General features: G+C 37.6%; 1 protein-coding gene across 26 annotated transcripts in view; it reads left to right on the forward strand.

The window, feature by feature from the left end:
• Luc7l2 (LUC7-like 2 (S. cerevisiae)) overlaps positions 1 to 14,520 on the forward strand; it is a 58,620-nt gene extending 44,100 nt beyond the window's left edge. For 12 of the 26 annotated variants that reach the window (XM_006505747.4, XM_030255232.1, XM_006505749.3 and 9 more), the window contains 3 exons: positions 3,352 to 3,381; positions 7,844 to 8,035; positions 12,720 to 14,520. In XM_006505747.4, the coding sequence (XP_006505810.1) occupies positions 3,352 to 3,381; positions 7,844 to 8,035; positions 12,720 to 12,897 (400 nt within the window). In that variant the 3' untranslated portion in view covers positions 12,898 to 14,520. Of the gene's footprint in view, positions 1 to 3,351; positions 3,382 to 7,843; positions 11,780 to 12,719 lie in introns of those variants that run through there. The other 14 variants (XM_030255233.1, XM_006505748.4, XM_030255235.1 and 11 more) reach the window with 5 other exon arrangements.
• The last annotated feature ends 6,123 nt before the right edge of the window (positions 14,521 to 20,643 follow it).

Below are 20,643 nucleotides of genomic sequence, written 5' to 3' on the forward strand. Positions count from 1 at the left end.
GTAGATGGTAAGAAAGTTGACTTTTTTGTTTTATTTTGTTTTTTTTTTTCAAGACAGGGTTTCTCTGTGTATCCCTGGCTGTCCTGGAACTCACTCTGTAGATCAGGCTGGCCTCGAACTCAGAAATCCGCCTGCCTCTGCCTCCCAAGTGCTGGGATTAAAGGCATGAGCCACCACCGCCCAGCTTTTTTTTTTTTTTTTAATATTATATGTAATTTATTATATGTAAGTACACTGTGGCTGTCTTCAGACACTCCAGAAGAGGGCATCAGATCTTGTTATCGATGGTTGTGAGCCACCATATGTTTGCTGGGATTTGAACTCAGGACCTTTGGAAGAGCAGTCAGTGCTTGAGCCATCTCTCCAGTCCCCAGTTGATTACTTCGTAATCCTTTTTCTGACTCCCCCTGCACTGGGGTTACTGGGCCTGAGTTTCCCCCCAGTGCCACGGAGGTAAGCCCTGACAGCACTCATAGCTCACCTGTTGTGTACCAGGTAACTTTATAGACCCTTGGGATGCAGCAGTGGACAGGGCGGAACTGGGACCTCTGGGGATGAAAGACCAGGAGAATTGCAGTACCAACCAACATGCCCAGACAGGAAGTCCCAAGAACTCTATTGAGGCTCACATCTTTACCCCAGTTTATGAGTTATGGTGGACTCATAACCAATCTCAGTTCTCAAGACCTCAATTTCTTTTGATTGCAAAATATAACCTTATTGGAGAAATGTTTAGCTAGGCATGGTAGTTCATACCTATAATCCTAACGTAAGAAACTGAAATAAAAGGATTGGCAGCTTTGAGACTAGCTTAATCTGTGTAGTACGTTAAGTTACATAGTGAGTTCTCATTCTCCCCAAAATGAAAAAAAAGCAGGTGTAGTTGTTCATATCTGTAATCTTAGCACTCAGGAGAGTAACTAGTTTAAAGCTATCTTGCCCTGTAGTGTAAGACTACCTTAAAAAAAAAAAAAAAAAAAGCCGAGTGGTGGTGGCACACGCCTTTGATCCCAGCACTGGGGAGGCAGAGGCAGGCGGATTTCTGAGTTTGAGTCCAGCCTGGTCTACAGAGTGAGTTCCAGGACAGCCAGGGCTACACAGAGAAACCCTGTCTCAAAACAAACAAACAATATTTGAGAAAAGAGCTTAAAAAAATAAAGATTTATTTGACTTGTGGTCTCAGAAGTTTCAGCACCTGGTTTGCTCGCTACATTTCTGTGAGCCGAACATCCTGGTGGCTGAAAGATACAACCAGCCATGGTAGAGAAAAGTTGCTTACTTCAAGATGTTTTCAGAACAAGTCCAGGGATAATAACCACCCTTCAAAGAGCCTATTTCTTTGAACTAGGTCACACCTACTGGTTTCTGTAACCTAACAACAATTAGAATCTGCCAGTAGGTGCTGGAGAAATGGCTAAGAACATTTGCTGCTCTTTGAGGAGACCTGAGTTCAGTTCTTAGCAGCCACATTGAGCAGTTCACAACTGCCTGTAACTCCCAACTCCATGGGATCTAAAACCTTCTGACCTCCATGAATATCCACAAGCTTGCAATACACATGTATACATCTAAAAAAAAATTGTCAGTATTTATCCATTAGTTAAAATAGTTAGGGTCCAGTTAGCTCTGAATGATTAGATATGCCAGCTGGGGACCAGATCATCAGCATGTCAGAGTTTGGGGAACATTTTACACTTTTCACATTTACATTGCTATTCCTCTCTTAACAAATGATAGATTAAGGTAGGATATATAACTTCCCCCTGGTTGCACAATGAATGAATAGAACTATATATAGTTAAGACAGTCCAAAGCATACTTTAAACATGCTTGCCATTATATATACATTCATACCACAAGATAAACTACTGCAGTGTTGTACTCATCATGGAATTGGAATTGTTTATTGAGTTCTGAGATTGTACTGGGAAATGAGAAGAGTATGCTATATAAGAGTATAATCTGGGGCTGGATCATTTGGAGGTTGGAGAAATGGCCCAGAGTAGCAGCACTCACATGGTAGCTCACAACCATCCATAACTCTACTCTAGTTCTGGGGCGCCAGTGTCTTCTGACCTCACACATGTACATGGTTAACATACATATACACATGTAGGCAAAGACTTTTTTTTTTTTTTAAACAAAATCATGACTAACATACATGTACACATACAGGCAAAAAAAATTTTTTTTAAAGATTCATTTTGTGTATATGAGTACACTGCTGCTTTCTTCAGACAAACCAGAAGAGGGCACCGGATCCCATTACAGATGGTTGTGAGCCACCATGTGATTGCTGGGAATTGAACTCTTAAGACCTCTGGAAGAACAGTCAGTTCTCTTAACCGTGGAGCCGTCTTTTCAGCCCTCAAAATTTTTTTAAATATGAAGGAATATAATCATTTTGGGGCTAGAGAGATGGCTTTAGTGATTGAGAACATGGACCTGCACTTGCAAAGAGGACCTGAGTCTCCTTACTAGCATTGTCCACATTGAACAGGTAATAATTTTTTGTGACTCTAGTTTCAGGGGATCCAATACTTCTAACCTTTTAAGTCATGCACACCCAAGTTTATACACACACACACACACACACACACACACACACACACACACAATTAGAAATACTAATTTTCTTATAGTCTAATTTTCTTTTTTTTCTTTTTTTTTTTTTAAAGATTTATTTATTATATGTAAGTACACTGTAGCTGTCTTCAGACACTCCAGAAGAGGGAGTCAGATCTCGTTACGGATGGTTGTGAACCACCATGTGGTTGCTGGGATTTGAACTCTGGACCTTCGGGAGAGCAGTCGGGTGCTCTTACCCACTGAGCCATCTCACCAGCCCTATAGTCTAATTTTCTTAATTTTCTGTATTCTTTATAAAAGAATATAATTTGTGTAAGTAGACAAAGGTCTAAGCTTGACATCATTTTTCTAGGACTATAGTGTGAAGTTGTAAGTTCAGAATGGTCATTTTACATATCGAAACATTTTTGTTTCCAGAAGAGAAAAGCTCAATGTAAAAGCTATAGAAAAAAAAGGTCTGTTTTTGTTCTAGTTTAGGAAGTGGGTTTTGGAGAATTAAGTTTTTATGATAAGCAGACAGTTTCAGTCACCAGAAGTATATTGTTTTCTAAGCCAGGTGCCTAGTTGAAGGAACTTCTGTGACAAGGAGGGGAATTCTATAGAGTTCTGTTGTTTGTTGGGGGAGACTCTCATTCAAGTACATGTCTTGTTTTTATAGAAGTAACATAAAAGTCAGAACTCAAGAAAATTGTCATATAGCAGAACATTGTGCCAGTTTAAAATTTTTAGTCACTTTTCTAAAAGTAGATATTCTTTTTTTAGGTCCCGATCACATAGCAAGAATCCCAAAAGGTAGGTACTGTAGCATATGGATATAATAGTGAAGTTGTATTTTTCAAATGTATGTTTTTAGAATATATTTCTTTTAAACTTCAGTGAGAATTAATAAATTACTAGTGATCTAGCCAGGTGGTAGTGGTGTGTGATTTTAATCCCTGCATTCAGGAGGCAGGGGCAGGGGCAGGCAATCTACTGAGTTCTAGGCTAGCCTGATTTACAGAGCAAATTCTAGGACAGCCAGGGCTACACAGAGGAACCCTGTCTCACAACTAACAAACAAACAATTACCACTGACTCTATGGTACTTCAGGTGTGAGCCTTGCAATTGAAGAGTAACTGCTCAGAACATAATCAGAACTACTACTTAGTTTTATCAAAGTAGAATTGTACATTACCACTCTGGTATTAAATGAGCAAGCTAAAAAAAAAAAACCACACACAAAAAACTTTTTAGAAATATAGTAAATATGTATGTGACAGGAGTTTTTTAAAGGCAATTTGAAATAAAAACAAAATTCAGTTGGAAATACAAATAGCCTTTTACTTGGGATTTTGCTGCTGTTGTATGGGATTTGTTTGGTTTTCTTTTTGAGTCTTGTTGAGCCATCTGTGTAGCCCTGTTTGACTCCAATTTGTCTTCTGGAACTCGTGGGTCTTTCTTCTAGACTGTTGGGAAAGATTACAGGCATATGTCTGCATGCCTAGTTTATTAATTTTCTAGGCAGGATCTTGTTTGAGTTCATTATTCTCCTTCCTCTATATTCCTTAATGCTGAGCTGTGACCACATCTGGTGACAGTGTAGTCCAGTGTGCCATAAGATAATTTTGTTTTCACACAATAATACTTCCATTCACTTTATATAACACACTGCTTAGAGCTTCCTGGTTTGAATGATAAAATACTTAGTCTTCAAGCTGCTCTTGTTTGCTCACTTCATTGTAGCTCAATAGATTTCTTCTAGTCCTTCACCATGTTGAACGTGCTCCCATTCCAGCACTTTATGGATGAGTGCTCCTGTCTATGCTGGCTGATTCTCGTTTTCAGTGGGATCTTGTCAGAAAATCCTGTTCTTCCTGTTCATATGTAAACTGTTACTACCCATTTTCCATTTACTTATTTCTTTACTAGAGGTAGATTTCTAAAAACTTGTCTCTAAACTATAAACTCCAACAATGCAGGAACTTGAATTTACTTTACTGTTTTTTTCTCTTGTAAATAAAATGTGTTAGGGGTTAGGTACATAGTAAATATTTTGCATATTATTTTCTTGACATTTTAAAAAGTTGGATTATGTATTAGAAATAGGTTAACGAGCTCAAGAGTGGTTAAACAAAACATCATTGGTGAAAATTCTTTTAAGTAGATTTAATTATCTTAATTTTTCCTTTGAATTATTTTATCAGTATATGGGTGTTGCCTCCGTGTATCTATCTGTACGGCATCCATGCTTTGTGCCCAGATCCCTTGGAACTGTAGTTATAGATGGTTTTAGCCATCATGTCGGTGCTAGAAATTGAACCTGGCGTTTCTTAGAGCAGCCACCTCTCTAGCCCCTATTTTACTTTTGAGACAGAGTGTCACTATGTATGTATCCCTGTCTGGCCTGTTCTCACCATGTAGGCCAGGCTTGATCTGCCTACCTGTGCCTCTCAAATGCCAGGATTTAAGGCCTGTACCTTCTTTTCTGGTGTTCTTTCTCTTGTGATAGATTAGATAGATCTTTCTTTTGATAGATAGGTAAATAAAACAATCTTTCTGTCACACTAAATGGATGGAGGAATGGACAGACAGCCTTCCTGTGCCTGTTTTTAGAATCAGGTGTCATAGCAAGCACATTTCTATAGCCCCAGTGTTTGCTTGGAATTCCATTGCTCATGAGCAGAAGGAAGAGCCCCAGATTACACAGATAACAAGATACAGGATTACACAGTTCCACAGAGCAAGGTTTCAGCTGCCTTTGACTACATGGGAAATTCTGTTTAGTTGAAGAAACTATTCAATTGTGGTAAAACATGAAGTCTACAATATGTACATTTATTTGACTATATAGTATAGACTGGAGCTAAGTGCTTAAAAAACCCTTCTATAGGATCTAGAGAGATGGCTCAGTGTTTAAGAGCACTGGTTGCAGAGGACCCAGCTTCTGTTCTCAGCAATCACATGGCAGTTCATAGCAGCTCTCGGGGATCCGGTGCTCTCTTTTGACCTTGTTGATACCAGGCATGCATATACCTCATAGGCATTCATTCAAGCAAATCATTCATACATATAAAAATGAAATGTAAAAACATTTTTATATGAAAGTTCTTCTGTAGCTAGATATGGTGCTCGTGCCTTCAATCCCAGCATTGTGAGTTCAAGGCCAGCCTTGTATTTCAAGATTTAAATTCAAAAATTTTTTTAAAAATTATTAAAAAAATTTTAAAAAGAAAATTAAAATATTTACAAACAAATTGTGTCACCTAATTAATTGCTTTTGAAATTATGAAAAAATACTACATTTTAATGGTAACTTGAAATGTTTTATATTATTTAGGTGTAATTTATATGCCCTAAGATTTATCTGTTTTAAATTTGGAATTATCAATACAATCCAACTTAAACTTAAACAGTGTCTGTGTTTTTTTTTCTTTTTTCCTTTTTTGCCATGTTCTAGATATAGTATCCCATGCTGTCTGAGTTTCCTTTCTGCCTTCGTCTCCTAAATGCTGAGATTACAAGCATACATAACCCACATCATCACTTCTGTCCTCTTAAAGTGACTTTAAGCTAAACAGTAAACTTATCTTCTTTTTGTTTTCCCTCACATATTTCTGTTCTATTCATGCTATCTACATCCTTCTCTCTCTCTCTCTCTCTCTCTCTCTCACACTCACACACACACACACACACACACACACACACACACACACACACACACACAGAGTCCACCACACACATTCATGTTTTTGTAAAATGCTCACCTGATTTTTTTTGTTTTTGTTTACACTGTAATATTTGGCTTACCATTGACATTTAAAACTTTAGTGGTCAAAATATAATTCAGAGAAAGGGTGGTTTATCCTTAAAATGTTCTTTATTATTTTTTTAATATGATTTATTTTTACTTGTGAGCACATGTCCTATGTGTTTGGGAGCTGGAGAGGGAATGCCCTTGGAAACCAGGGGAGTGTGTTAGGTTCCCTGGAACTGGAATTAGGAATGCTGGAATTATATGCTACCTCAGGTGCATGGTGGAAACTGAACTTGTGTCATAGAAGAGGAGCAACCACTCTTAACCTGCTGAGCTATTTCTCCAGCCCCCTAAAATTTTTAAGTATGCTTAAAAGAATAGCAGAAAAATTTAAAATTTGGCATGAAATTGTAATACTGATTGTTGCCTTAATTTTTCTTCCATATTCCTGATAAAACTTTTAAAAGGGAGCTGGAGAGCTTGCTAGGGGGTTAAGAGCACTGTCTGCTCTTCCAGAGGTCCTGAGTTCGATTCCCAGCAACCACATGGTGGCTCACAACCATCTGTAATGGAATCTGATCACTCTTCTGGTGTGTCTGAAGAGAGTGTCAGTGTACACGAAATAAATAAATGCTTCTTAAAAGGATCTCACTATGTATATGTAGTCCTGGCTGGCCTCAAAATCAATTTTTTACAATATGCCCTAATCCTTTTTTATTTCTATTTTTGTTTGTGTATTTGTACGTGTTTATCTGTATACACATAACTGTGTGTGAGTGTTATGAAGGCCAAAAGAGGGCTTTGGTATTGTCCTATATGTATTAATAAATAGGGACTCTGAGAAATCCTTTCATTAAAAGCATTATTTATGCTTTTAATGCTGTATGATCCTTGTCTGAGATTTGGGTTTCCTTGGCTATGGTCTACACTTTTCTATCCTCTGCCTTCCGAGCTGGCATTACAGGTCTGTGCTGTATGTAGTACTCTAGTGTTCAAGGTTGTACCACATGCACTTTTAACTGCTTAGCTTTCTTTTTTCCTTTTCCCTACTAGTGGGTGTGTATCTTACTAGCCCAAGCTACATTAAATTTATAAATGATTGGTTGACTTCTGAGAATTGGTACTCTTGTTTTTATTTTGATATCTTAGTATCTAGCCAATAACACATTAGCAGTTTATTTCCATTGCACATATAGTTTATTTAGAATAGAATTGCCATCAAGTACAGCTACTGAAGAATAACTTCTCAGTACTGGTAAGATGGCTCAGCTGGTTAAAGGTTCCTGCCACCAACCCCTGATAACCTGAGTTGAATTCCTGGGACCCGCATTATGGAAGAAGTTTGTCTTCTGACCTACACTTGTGTTCTTTAATGTGCGTGTACACACAAAAACTTCTTAAAAGTAAAAAAATTTAAAAAAAACGTTTTTAAAAAAAACAAAAAACAAAAAACAAAAGAAAGGACTTTAGTGTAAATGAGATTTATAGCACTAACAATGAAATAAATTATTTTCTTGTAGATCTAGATCCAGAGAGCATCGCAGACACCGATCTCGCTCCATGTCACGAGAACGCAAGAGGAGGACTCGATCCAAGTCTCGTGAGAAACGCCATCGCCACAGGTCCAGGTCCAGTAGCCGAAGCCGCAGCCGTAGCCACCAGAGAAGTCGGCACAGTTCAAGAGATAGGAGCAGAGAGCGATCCAAGAGGAGGTACTGAAGTGCCGATCAGAGGATGCGGAGCTACCTTTATGTTTTAGCCTTTTGTTTCTTATGTTACTTATGCTTAGATTATTGGCTTGAAACCTGCACCTGATATATTGATATGTACTCAATTGTAGGTGTATACATTTTTTTCTGATTGTATGAGTAGTTCATGCACAGTTAATGCATGAGCCGGAGTAAGAAATTGAAGCCAGTATGTGCAGAGGTTATTGCTTTTCTTTACTTGGAATGTTGGGGAGACGGGAGGGATGCTGATAAAAACTATTTTATAGGCAAATAATTTTAGGTACTAATACTCTTGAGGGTTGTAGGGGATTTTGTTTATTTGTTTTCCAATATGTATTAACAAATAGGGACTCTGAGAAGTCCTTTCATTAAAAGCATTGTTTAGCTTTGTTTGCCTGTTTTCCACATTTTGGTGCACTTCTAAAGAGCAAACCGATTCTGCTATGTTGTTTAATCCACAGTATAAATCATACATTTTCATGTTCACCTTTAGTGTAATGGGAATATTCTGAGTTTGGAGGAAGCTACAAAACACCTTAGTATAGCAGGAAACTTCAAAAGATGCAATGAGAGCAGACATTAATTATATAGTGAGAGCTAACAAAGGGTTAGAATATAGTGGAGCTGTTTAATTCCCAAAATTCAGGTCACATAATCCTATGGAGCATAAACTATACTTAAAATTACTTTTTCCCTCCTTGACAACTATTATTAGGTAAATATAGGAGAAAAACTCGGAAACCCTAGTTACTAGTCTTAAATTTTCTTTGGCTTACTCCACATAAATTAAACCCACAGAAAGCTGACAAAATCTTTGTTAGACTGAGTTACCCTTTCCCTGAAATCACAAGCTGAGTTTCTTAATAGGCTTTCAATCAGCTTTTTATTTTGTGTATTTCTGTCTATGTTCTTAGTAGCCCTTAAAGTGATTTTTAACTAGGTAGGGATTTGTGTGTGTGTGTGTGTGTGTGTGTCCTTGTGTCTCTGTGTGTGTCTGTTGGGGGGAGGGCTTGCGGGAGAGGTCAGGAGGCCAAGCTCTTGAGTAGCTCAAATTGACCTCATATTCATCCTTTAGCCTCAGCTTCCTCTTGAGTGCTGGGATTATAGGTATATGACACCCTGCCTGGCTTTATGAATTAGATACTTTCCTCTGTGCTAGGCTTGTTAAAAAATAGCCAAGTAATAGTAGTGTATATAAACAACCATTTTTATGTTGCTCTATGGAGTTTTCTGTGTGGGAGAATACTTAGCCACAGATTATAAAGTGATAAACTGAATATCATAGGATAAATAACATAAATTTAGATGAGGAAAATTTTCAGAAAGATTCTTTAAAACTGGTTTGAGGTAATGGATCAGGCTTGAATAACTGGTTGTAATTAAACAAGTATGGAAATACCTGTAGGCTTCTTACATTTCAAAACTGGGTTTGTCCTCAGTGCAGTGGCCAGAAACATTTTTTTTTTGGTAGTGTTCTTTATGATTCTAAATCTGCACACTAAATCTGAGAATCGGGTGGTTTAGGCAATAAAGGATCTAGCTGATTCTTGTGTTGACCTGCTCAGCTGTCATTTTTCTGATGTTTATCTTACTTGTCTTTATTGGTGATGGAGATGGGAGGGGTGGGTGGGAAGTCTGTCCTATCACTGTGTCATCCTGAGGCTTCCTGAACTTGGGAAGTTTAGTTATATAGGAAAACTTCCCACCATATTCAGCATGTTCAAAAGAGGATTATTTTTGTAAAATTATTAAAAATTTTGCTTTTCTCAAGAGTATTTCATATCTTTGAATTCAAATTACTTTTAAAACATCATTGTTTTTAACAAAAAAGCAAATGATTACTTGTTATTTCAAATATATAACATCAAATTATTGTTATATATGTGAGTTTAGTTTTTGATGGTAAAAAAAGTCCATTAAAAGTCTTGGCAGTTTGCTGTTTTCTTGCCCTTGCTGTGAAGTACTTATATCTCTGTTACTACAAGTAGGTTGTCTATATGAACCTTGTCTTGGCAACAGTTCCCATAGGTCAGTGAGGACCTTCAGCAATTTTGTGCTTTTGGGGGTGTTCTGTCCTATAGTAGACTTCAAAGTCACACTACTTGGGTTCAGAATTCTTTGCCAAATAATTTAATTACATCCCGTTGTTTTTCCATATTTCATTAGAGATAATAGAGACATTTGGCTTATTAGGCTTTCACTAGTAACAAGTAACAAATGGTGTGTAGGAGGATATTTGTAATCTTGTACAAACATTAGTTCATGTCTTTGTTCTTTTTCAGTTATCACTGACCTCAGGGACTTGCCAGCATCTAATGTCATGTTCTTAGTGATCATTTCTATCATTAATAGAAGCTTTGAAGATGGCTTGTGTAGACTTGGAATGTGGTTATTATTATTTTTCCTTGTATAATGCTTATTAAGCAGGGGCTCCTGAAATGATAACTTTTGAGGGGCTGAGGCTCAGGAGGCTTGTCATAAATTGAGGCCAGCTTGGGCTAGGGAGAGAGAACTTGATTCCAAAAACAAAAGGGGAAAAAGGCTTATATAACTTCAAGTAGAATGCTTGAAATTGGTGTTGATTTTTCAAGCTTTTTAAATCTTAATTTCTGTTGCCATAGTTTTGTATTACGACAAAGTATTTGAAAACAATTTGTGGGCTGGTGAGATGGCTCAGTGGGTAAGAGCACCCGACTGCTCTTCCGAAGGTCCGAAGTTCAAATCCCAGCAACCACATGGTGGCTCACAACCATCCGTAATGAGATCTGACTCCCTCTTCTGGAGTGTCTGAAGACAGCTCAGTGTACTTATATACAATAAAAATAAATAAATCTTTAAAAAAAATAAATAAAGTGAAAAGTTTAAAAAAAAAAAAAGAAAACAATTTGTGAGAAGGAAGGTCTTTATTTTTAGCTCACACTTTTGTGAAGTGAAAATGAGATTTCAGTTCATGGCCACTTTTTTGTTGTTGTTTTTTTTAAGACAGGGTTTCTCTGTATATCCCTGGCTGTCCTGGAACTCTGTAGACCAGGCTGGCCTCGAACTCAGAAATCCGCCCGCCTCTGCCTCCCAAGTGCTGGGATTAAAGGCGTGTACCACCACGCCCGGCTCATGGCCACTTTTGAATTGTTTCTGGGCCCATGCCTAACCAGAACACCATGGCATAGAGAACAAAGAACCAGGTAGAAGTTATAATAAAATAGACCCCTCTTGACCTGTTTCCTCCTGCCAGAAACCACCTCCTAATGGCTGTTTAGCTATGAACTTACAGTGGGTTAATTCAGCGGTTGTACCATCTTTATGAGCTAGCCACCTTTATCTGTAGCACCATCACCAGTTTCAAGTCTTCAACAGTACATGAGCCTTTTGGACTGTTTTATATTCAAACTATAATACTCTCCTTATCTATATTTTTCAAACTGGTTATAGTAGTATTTTTTATCTTGCCTTATGTTTTTCTGAAAGTATTGTGTTTTCTGGGTTAGTAGCATGCAAACATAGCATATTGAGATCCAACTTTAAACTCCAACTTTAAAAAAAAATAAGTATTATGCAGGACTTGGCAGTGCCTCTGATTATAATTCTAACCTTGATTGAGATAAATTATGTATAAACATTCTGTACCACCTGTAAAGAACTAAATAAATGTGATATTTGTTGTTAATTCATTTTAGGTGTTGAAAAGTATATATTCTATGCTAACCAATATAGTTAGGTTCTACATAATGTGTTTCTGTTTTGTTTTTTTCCTGGTTGCATATCTGAGGGTGTTTTGTTTATATATCTTTGAAGATGGGGTTAGAATGAAGATAGTAGTACTAGGAACAGTTAGAATTTTATTATCTCTTTTTGGTTTTTCGAGACAGGGTTTCTCTGTGTAGCCCTGGCTGTCCTGGAACTCACTTTGTAGACCAGACTGGCTCGAACTCAGAAATCCGCCTGCCTCTGCCTCCCAAGTGCTGGGACTAAAGGCGTGCGCCACCATGCCCGGCAGAATTTTATTATAGTGTGATCATTTTTTGATACTTTACATTTTGGTTTAATGAATTCACTTGAATAGTGAACCAGATTTTTAAATTAGCAAATGGTTATTTAAAGCCATATTAAGTAGTTCTCTTACCTAGTTTGCAACATACTGCCCATAGGACAAATGTGGCCGAAGCCTGTTTGTATAAAACCAGAAAGCTATGGATGGTTTTGCATTTCTGTCATTTTTAAAGTTGATAGAAAAGAATAACTCATACACCCTGATCTTGTAATTTACAACACTTCAAATCCTTATTTAGCACAAGAGATGACTGCTGTACAAATTCATTGGTTTCCATCCAATTTGGAATCTTGATACTTTTCACTTATAAAAGCAATTACTTATATATTGTTTTTATACTAAATGCCTTTTTATTAGTTGAAGAAACTTTATCTCTGAAATACTAAGAATACATTGTTTAGTTTAGGCTCTTTTGCCCTTAACTGTATAGCTATTTGTTCTTCCCAATTTTGTTTTGGTGCCCTTTTCAGCTGTATAGTAGGACTCTATTCTATAAGAAACTCTCTTCTCAGATATATTCTTACCTATTTCTTCAGCTATCAGAAAATATTGATCCTATTCTTTCATTGGATTTTGGGTGTCCCAACATATTTTGCTCCTCAAATTAATATTTTTCAGATCCTCAAAAGAAAGATTCAGAGATCAAGACTTAGCATCACGTGACAGAGACAGGAGTTCAAGAGACAGATCACCTCGTGACCGAGATCGAAAAGATAAGAAGCGGTCCTATGAGAGTGCTAATGGCAGATCAGAAGACAGGAGGAGCTCTGAAGAGCGTGAAGCAGGGGAGATCTAACTAGCTGTGTACATATCTTCAATCCTTAAGCTTCCCATGGAGTTACATGCTATTGTTTATAGTTGTAAAGGGTGACAGTTCTAGACACCGATCCAGTCAGACTAGATGTATAGTATCCAATGATTTGAACTGAACCTGTTTTCCTTCATAAAGCCTAAAACTACATCCATAGTTTTTTGTGAACCTGAACATAACAGTTTATATGATGAGATACTGTTCTCTATTCTTTCAAGTTAGGAGTGATAGTGAATGAATTGTGTTAATGTCTTGCAGTTTTTGAACATTTGTAAAATATTGTCTTCTTTTCTATTCCAAACAGCAGCAGCTTTAGGATTTTTTTTTTCCATTATAATTCTTCTTCCTTTGACTTTTATATCTCCTGATACCTGTTCCTCCAACTATAAGAGGAGAGGGTGAAGGGAAGTATTGTAACTTCTTTTCTAAGGTTCTGTTCACGTTGGTTATTAGTTGATTACAGTTGAGCATTTCTACTGGATTGTGTGCTGGAGACATTTAAACACGGGGCTGTTTTGTTAGGGGCCTATAGAGTTGGAAGTTGAACAGCTGTTGCATTACATACTTTTGCTTTTATATTGAAAATTTGAAATCAGACTTGCCTTGATTTTTTTTTTTTTTTTTTGTTCTAAGAAACTGCTATGTTCAGTATATTGAGGGGGGTGGGGGGGCAGGGACTATTTCATAATAGCACTTGTGTGTGTGTGTGTGTGTGTGTGTGTGTGTGTGTGTGTGTGTAGAGTTTAAAGACTATAATTGTAAAAAAAATGAAAAGAATCATCACCACCACTGTAACTTGTTGATAGTAAGTTGCCACTAGAACTATTTGCTGTGGTTATTTTCTATTTTGTAACATCTTAACAGTGCCTTTCTGTATAAGGCACCAAAGGAAGTAAATATTTAACTCTGGATTTCAGATGAATTGTTGCTCCACCCAAATCTCTTGCTGCCTATACTATACTTCAGAGCTGTAGTGAGCAGCTTCTGTAAGGAAAGAGTGAACCTGTAGAAGCAACTAAGAGTTGCTTGGTTTGTATTTCTTAATTGACAAGCCTGAATAAAAACCATATGTAACCAACATACTGAAACAGCAGTTTCTGCATTAAAGATCTAATTACCTACTGACTACCTAGTAGTTAACAAACACCTTTTGTTCTTCTAGAATATAGGGGAAATAATATATTAACTAGTAAAGTTAGTATATATTAAGATCACTTTTTGAAGGGTAAGATCTCATGTAGTGCAAGCTGACCTAGAATTCACTGTGTTAACAGGGTATGACTTTGAACTCCTGACCTTTGATTGAGCCTTTGCCTCACTGCTCAAGATTATAGATGTGTACAATGAAACCCAGTTAAAATACTATTTCGGGGTGGTTGGTGGTGGAGGGCAGTTCCCAAAATTTAATGACAGGTATTTGACCGTTTGTGAATGTGAAAGAGCAGAAAAATAATGGCCATTTGTGTGATTATTCTTGAGTTTTAGAGATGAGATCTTGTTCATGTATCCTTGGCTTGCCTTGAATTGCAAACTTTTTGTCTCAGCCTTCTAAATATTGGGAACATAGGCACAGACCAGCGGGTGTAGTTTAAACTTTTTTTTTAACAGCAGAAAGGAACAAAAGCATGATAAATTATGCCCATTATCTCAGTGCTGATGCATTTGTGAGGCTGAGGCATGTGCTTGGCAAGTTTAAGGTCAGGTAGGGGCACTCCTGTTTCCAGTTTACCAAGTGAACACATTTATAAAAGACTGTCAGGAATGCCTGGGACAAAGCCAACATCTATGAAGGATAACTGTACGTGGTGTTGCCCTATTTCCAAAGCACCATTGTTACAGTCTTTTTTACTTTAACTTTTTCTTTTGAACTGAGAAAAACATGAAAAAAAATCAATTAGCAAAATTGGGGTGTGAGTTATATGTGTTTTAGGTTCCTGAATTTTCCCCCAAAGAAAGTGCAGTATAAATGACTTGAGGGCTGGATTGAAGCACTTCCATTTCCTGTTTGATGTCTCAGTTTCAGTTCCTAGCATTATGAAAATTATATTGTCAAAAGTTTTTGCTGCTGAGCAAGGCATGGTGAGTGCTCTGGTCCCACAATTGAGGGTAGTTCGGAAGCTAAGAGTGGATTTGGAGTTCAACACCAGCCTCAGCAGCTTGTAAGCCTTATACAAAGCACACTTGTAAAAGTGTGGTTTTTGAAATCACATAAAGGACCCATTTCAAAAATAGGCCTATAGTGAATCGAAGTCCAAATTCCAGTTTATAGAAAATAAGGTAAGTTCTAAATGTATGTTACTTTACAAAACAACTGGCTAATTTTTCTTCAAAAAGTCAAAGATTTAGGTTAACCAATAACTGTGTTTGTAGTCTAATTAGATCTAAAAGAGATTTTTGACTAGCTGGCCATGGTGTTTCATGCCTGTTATCTAGACACATGAAAGTCAGGAGAATTTCCATGATTCTGAGGCCAACTTGGGCTACAATAGAAAAACCCTGCCCTTTGGAGGAAAAAAGTAAGAAAAAATAGAGAAACTGAGAGATTATATAGACTGGAAAAAACTTGTTAACTTATATAATGATAAACTTGCACTACATTAAAAAAAACCTTATTTTTAGTATTTATGTGAGAGATGATATTTGGTACTTATTTCAAATGATGCAGTTAAATATCCACATACATATAAAAATAGTGTGTAATATGTTAAATATTAGAAGAGCTTTATGTATATTTTCAATTTTTTCTTTTTTTTTTTTTTTTTTTTTTGGTTTTTCAAGACAAGACAGGGTTTGTCTGTGTAGCCCTGCTGTCCTGGAACTTACTTTGTAGACCAGGCTGGCCTCGAACTCAGAAATCCACCTATCTCTGCCTCTGCCTCATGAATGCTGGGATTAAAGGCGTGCGCCACCACTGCCCGGCTATTTCTTAAGATTTTATATTTGAACCTTATCAGAATCACACTAATAGATAACACCAATGGACACATACACAAAAAGTACCTGAGACCATCAGCATTGAGACACCACTGCATACCTACTGAAATGGCCCACAGAGGGGCAGTATAGCAATATCAAGTGCTAGTGTAGGTGGTGAACAACTGGAACCCCCAAAAGGACTGAAAATGGCACAGCTGCTGCTTATAAATTAGGCATGTCCATAACACAGTTCAGTCGTCTTGCTGCCCAAGGGGGAAAAAAAACCAGGAGACTCCACAGATTTGTATTTGAATGCTTAAAGCAGTTGTGTTTATAGTAACCCCAAACCACAAATATTAGAAAGATCTATCAACCAGAAATCAGACTGCGGTGCATCCACACAATGGAAATAATTGCTAATGTATATAGCAATGAGTAACTTCATATACTCAACTGAAGGAGCTAGACCCAAAAGAGGACACTGTACAGTTCTCTTCATGTGAATTAAACAGGCAAAAATAACCTGTTAGCCTTATTAGGGCTTGCTGCTGAGCAGTAAGCCTTTTAGGGTGTTAGACATTTTCCGTACATTGAATGGCAATGTTTATGTGCTGCCTACTCCTTGGCCTTTTTAAAAATTTTCTATTTCTATAAAAATAAATATTGGTACCTTAAAATTGTGAATATGGGGGCTGGAGGGAGGACTTGGGTTAAGAACACGGCTCATGAAGTGTGGACGGGCCTGGTGCTGTTCTTGTGAACCAATCTAGTGAATAAAGGAACCAATCACTGGGTGAGTACGAGGGACTTCCGGGTTGGATGGAGGAAGGAGGAGAGAGTTAGGTCCTTTTGGAATGGGGATAGCATAAGGACAAGATGTAGCTGCTAGAGTTTCCCAGCAAGTCTGTCAGGATTTGCCACCGAAAGAATCAGATTTAATAGGGCTTACAAGACAAGGTTTTAGTTGTGTCCAGAGATTGAGTTTCCATTGTTTCTGAACTAAGTCTATGTGGCGGTTTCCTTCATGCAAGGGTTCAACTGGGTTCAAGAGAGAAAGGTATGACGACAAAGCCTTGGTTTGCTAAATGTGTACCACAAAGGCCATGGGCGATTTGAAGCACAGGGTTGGAGTGGTAGACCCGCCAATGGGAACCTTGCAAGCTGGGTAGAGAGATTGTGGAGTTCTGAGTCAGCTCCATGAGATAAACACAGGTTGGCCATTGCCCGCCAGTGCATGGCAGGCCAGGCTACCAGGGCAGAGAGTTGCCGGCACAAAGGCAGGGACGAACCAGTCTTTTTTTTTTTTATATATATATATATAAATATTTCCCACAACAATGAAGGGTACTGGGGTTAGGTTCCCAACCCATGTCATGTGGTACCATCTGGAACTGGTGTTCACTGACAACTTCCCTAACAGGCACACATACACAGTTGAGAACAATAACATTTTTGTTTGTTTGTTTTATTTTTGTTTTTTCGAGACAGGGTTTCTTTGTGTAGCCCTGGCTGTTCTGGAACTCACTCTTTAGACCAGGCTGGCCTCAAACTCAGAAATCCGTCTGCCTCTGCCTCCCAAGTGCTGGGATTAAAGGCATGCACCACCACTGCTCAGCGAACAATGACATCTTTTAAAATGTAAATATGATTCCTAGTGTATAATGTTCTAATTTTTTATTTTAAATTGCTCCTAGTGCTGACAAGATGACCCAGCAAGTGAAAGTGATTGCAGGGTAAGCCTGACAACCTAAGTTCAGCCTTCATTACACACACGGAAGGTGAAAAAACACACAGACGTTACATTCTTACCTTCTCGCATCCAAGGTGCCCAAGTTCCCAGGACAATAATGTTCTCTGAAGATCAATGTAAAATAAAAGAATTAGGCTTATCCCTGTCTATCAAATGAGACTCAAACTATGCTCAATTGCTGGGGGATTACCCTAATTAGTTCTCTAGCACTAGGCTGGCTGCTTCTCCACTTGTGCTCCCAAATACTTGATGTTTGAATCCTCCTGGACTATTTCTGCTCCAGCAGTCTGGTATTCTGGGGGCATTTCATTCTCTCACTTGCTGCTGGTCCAATCTTTGTGGTCCCTACTTGCAACCCCCAGCCAAGTAACTGAAAACCCGTCTGCCTTTATTCCCTACAGCAGTTGGCTGTAGCATACAGTAAAGATTTTTATTAAACAGTTATGAAATCTCTGGTGTAATTACATTCACAGTGTTCAGTCCATTTGTATTTGGCAGCTTTATGAGAAAGTATTCTATTTGTCCTGTCTTGGTGAGTTCACAGTTCAGTACTTTCCTCATTAATACCTTAAGCAATTAAATTCTTTAACTTCAACTTGCACTTAACAATTTTAAGACACCTGTTTAAGATTTCCTCCAGACTTCATTAAAAAAACAAACTTCTAGATCCTCTAACCTTCAATACCAGCCTTAAAACACCTGCAACTTAAATGTTCACCTCCTCCAACCTTCATAACTTGCATCCTCAAAACATCTGAGACCCTAGAACATTTGCTTAAATTCTTTGTAACCTTATGATTATTTGTGAGACCATGACTATCCAGTCTTCAACCCCATCAGAGACTTGAGAAGGAATAAATATTACCTGAATATCTAGGAAGCACAGGCAAGCTGCTTTCAAAATTATACAAATGACATAGTTGGCTGCCTGAACTGTCTGCTAGAAATGTCTCTATATAACATTGGAGCATCTGTCTTCAGCCTTCTGAACCAGTATATCTGACAGTAGGAATTATGAAGGACTCCTTGCTCTGTCTTAGCAGAACTTGGCAATCGACTTTGCCTGTGTCCAAGTTTTGTCCATTTTGGACAGTATTCTGTCTGCAGATGAGTTGAAAGGGGTGCTGACATGTCTCATCAAAAAATTCCTTAAATTAATAAAAGTATCTCTAAATGCCATATACTGTTAAGTCTCTGAGGTTTCTGAAGACCATCTATTGATACCATATCTGAGTAGATAAACTTTTTTTTTTAAGCTATTTACTGTCTGGTTAACCCAGGAAGCATATTTTGTGATAAACTGGTCTAGTATCTGACTGGTGAGTTTGACTGTTTATCAGTTTGTATTATTTATTTATCCTGAACAATTTGTAATAGCAGCTTTTAAAAAGACTAGAATTTTAGATCTTCAAATGACTATGTAAGAAATAAAACTTAATACACAGTATGTTGTAACAATAAAAACCTCAAATTTTGTGTCAATATACAAAGCCTTATACCAATGTAATAAAATACACAAATGTAACAAAGTATAACCTTAATTTTGTATCAATATTCATAAATCCATATTAATGTAAGATTATGGCTATAAGCAGTTTTTTGGTTTATTCAGGAGTAGATTTAGCAATCTATCTTTCCTATTATTCCTGTAATAGTCCTATATTCCCCCCCTTTTCTGTTTTCAGCCCTTCTCCCCCTACATAAGAAAAAAAGGATAAAAGAAAAGGGAAATCCTCGAATTTAACCTCCTATACCATGTTTTCTCACTGGTCAAGACCATTTAGTAACTGTACCAAGCCCTTTATAATAATAAGCATCCTCCACTCATAAGAACTACCAAAACATACCCACATCAGCTTAATGGAATGGGACTTTGTTATATTAAAATGGCTTCCTGTTTATTTGGGGCATAGTATTTCTTTCTTGGAGGCCAAGGAGATTTGGAGAATGGTTAGTCTTAGGAAAGCTAGTTGTAGCATTTGTTGTCCAGTCTCTGTACTCTGAGAAAGTTTAGGCATAAGTGAAATCCTGACTGAATCAGAATGTAGATGGATGAATTGAGGTCATCTGGGGTCAACAGCTTTCTTTGAAGCTATTCTGGAAGTCTTTTGAACAAACAACATTGAGGCAGTTTGGGGTAGTATCAGGTGTCTCAGTATCCCTAAGGGTGAATCTTGTCAAGGCCACTATTTTCAGTGTTATTTTTTTGTGGACATATAATCTTTTACAAAGTTGTGTATTAACATATGTATGGAATGTGCAAGGTGCACATTGCAATTAGCTAAGGACCAATATTCTTTTCTCTTTATTTGAGCAGGTAAAAGACATCTGTTTTTCTTAGGCTAATTTGGATTGTAAAGAAATGGCAATATAAATTCTGTGCCATAAAAGAATGCCATGGTAAGCCTTAGGATGTTGTAGCTAACAATATTTATAGACTATACACGGATATTTAAGTCTCAGTCAGTCTCAGAGCTGTTTCATATAGAGAGCTCAACATATACATTACCTTTTTTTAAATTTCCTTTTCTGTGGTTGAGATCCTCAGGAGGGTCACCCCCCCCCCCCTTACCTGATTTCTATCAATTTGGAAGAACTCCAGGGTTTTTTCCCCTGTGGAAATATAGGTATATCCCTTCCCCCAGTACATTTCCTGTTTTCCATTCTGAGGTTAGGACACCTTTAAAACAGGCTGGTTTAGTTCAGCAGTTTTTTTCTTTTCTTTTCTTTTTTTTGTTTTTGTTTTTGTTTTTTTTTTTTTGAGACAGGGTTTCTCTGTGTAGCCCTGGCTGTCCTGGAACTCACTCTGTAGACCAGGCTGGCCTCGAACTCAGAAATTCGCCTGCCTCTGCCTCCCGAGTGCTGGGATTAAAGGCATGTGCCACCATGCCCGGCTCAGCAGTTTTTTCTATAACCCAGTGTCTCTCAGCAGCTATAGATTTTTTTTCGGTAGCATGTTAAAATTTAAAGTTAGTAAAGTGCTATGTAATCGATCTCTGGGGGTCTTTGTTACCCCTTTCTGATTGTTAAATATCTCTTTTAAAATATCAGATCTCTCTGTGATT

This window comes from Mus musculus, chromosome 6 (genome assembly GCF_000001635.26).
Source record: "Mus musculus strain C57BL/6J chromosome 6, GRCm38.p6 C57BL/6J".
NCBI lineage: Eukaryota > Metazoa > Chordata > Mammalia > Rodentia > Muridae > Mus > Mus musculus.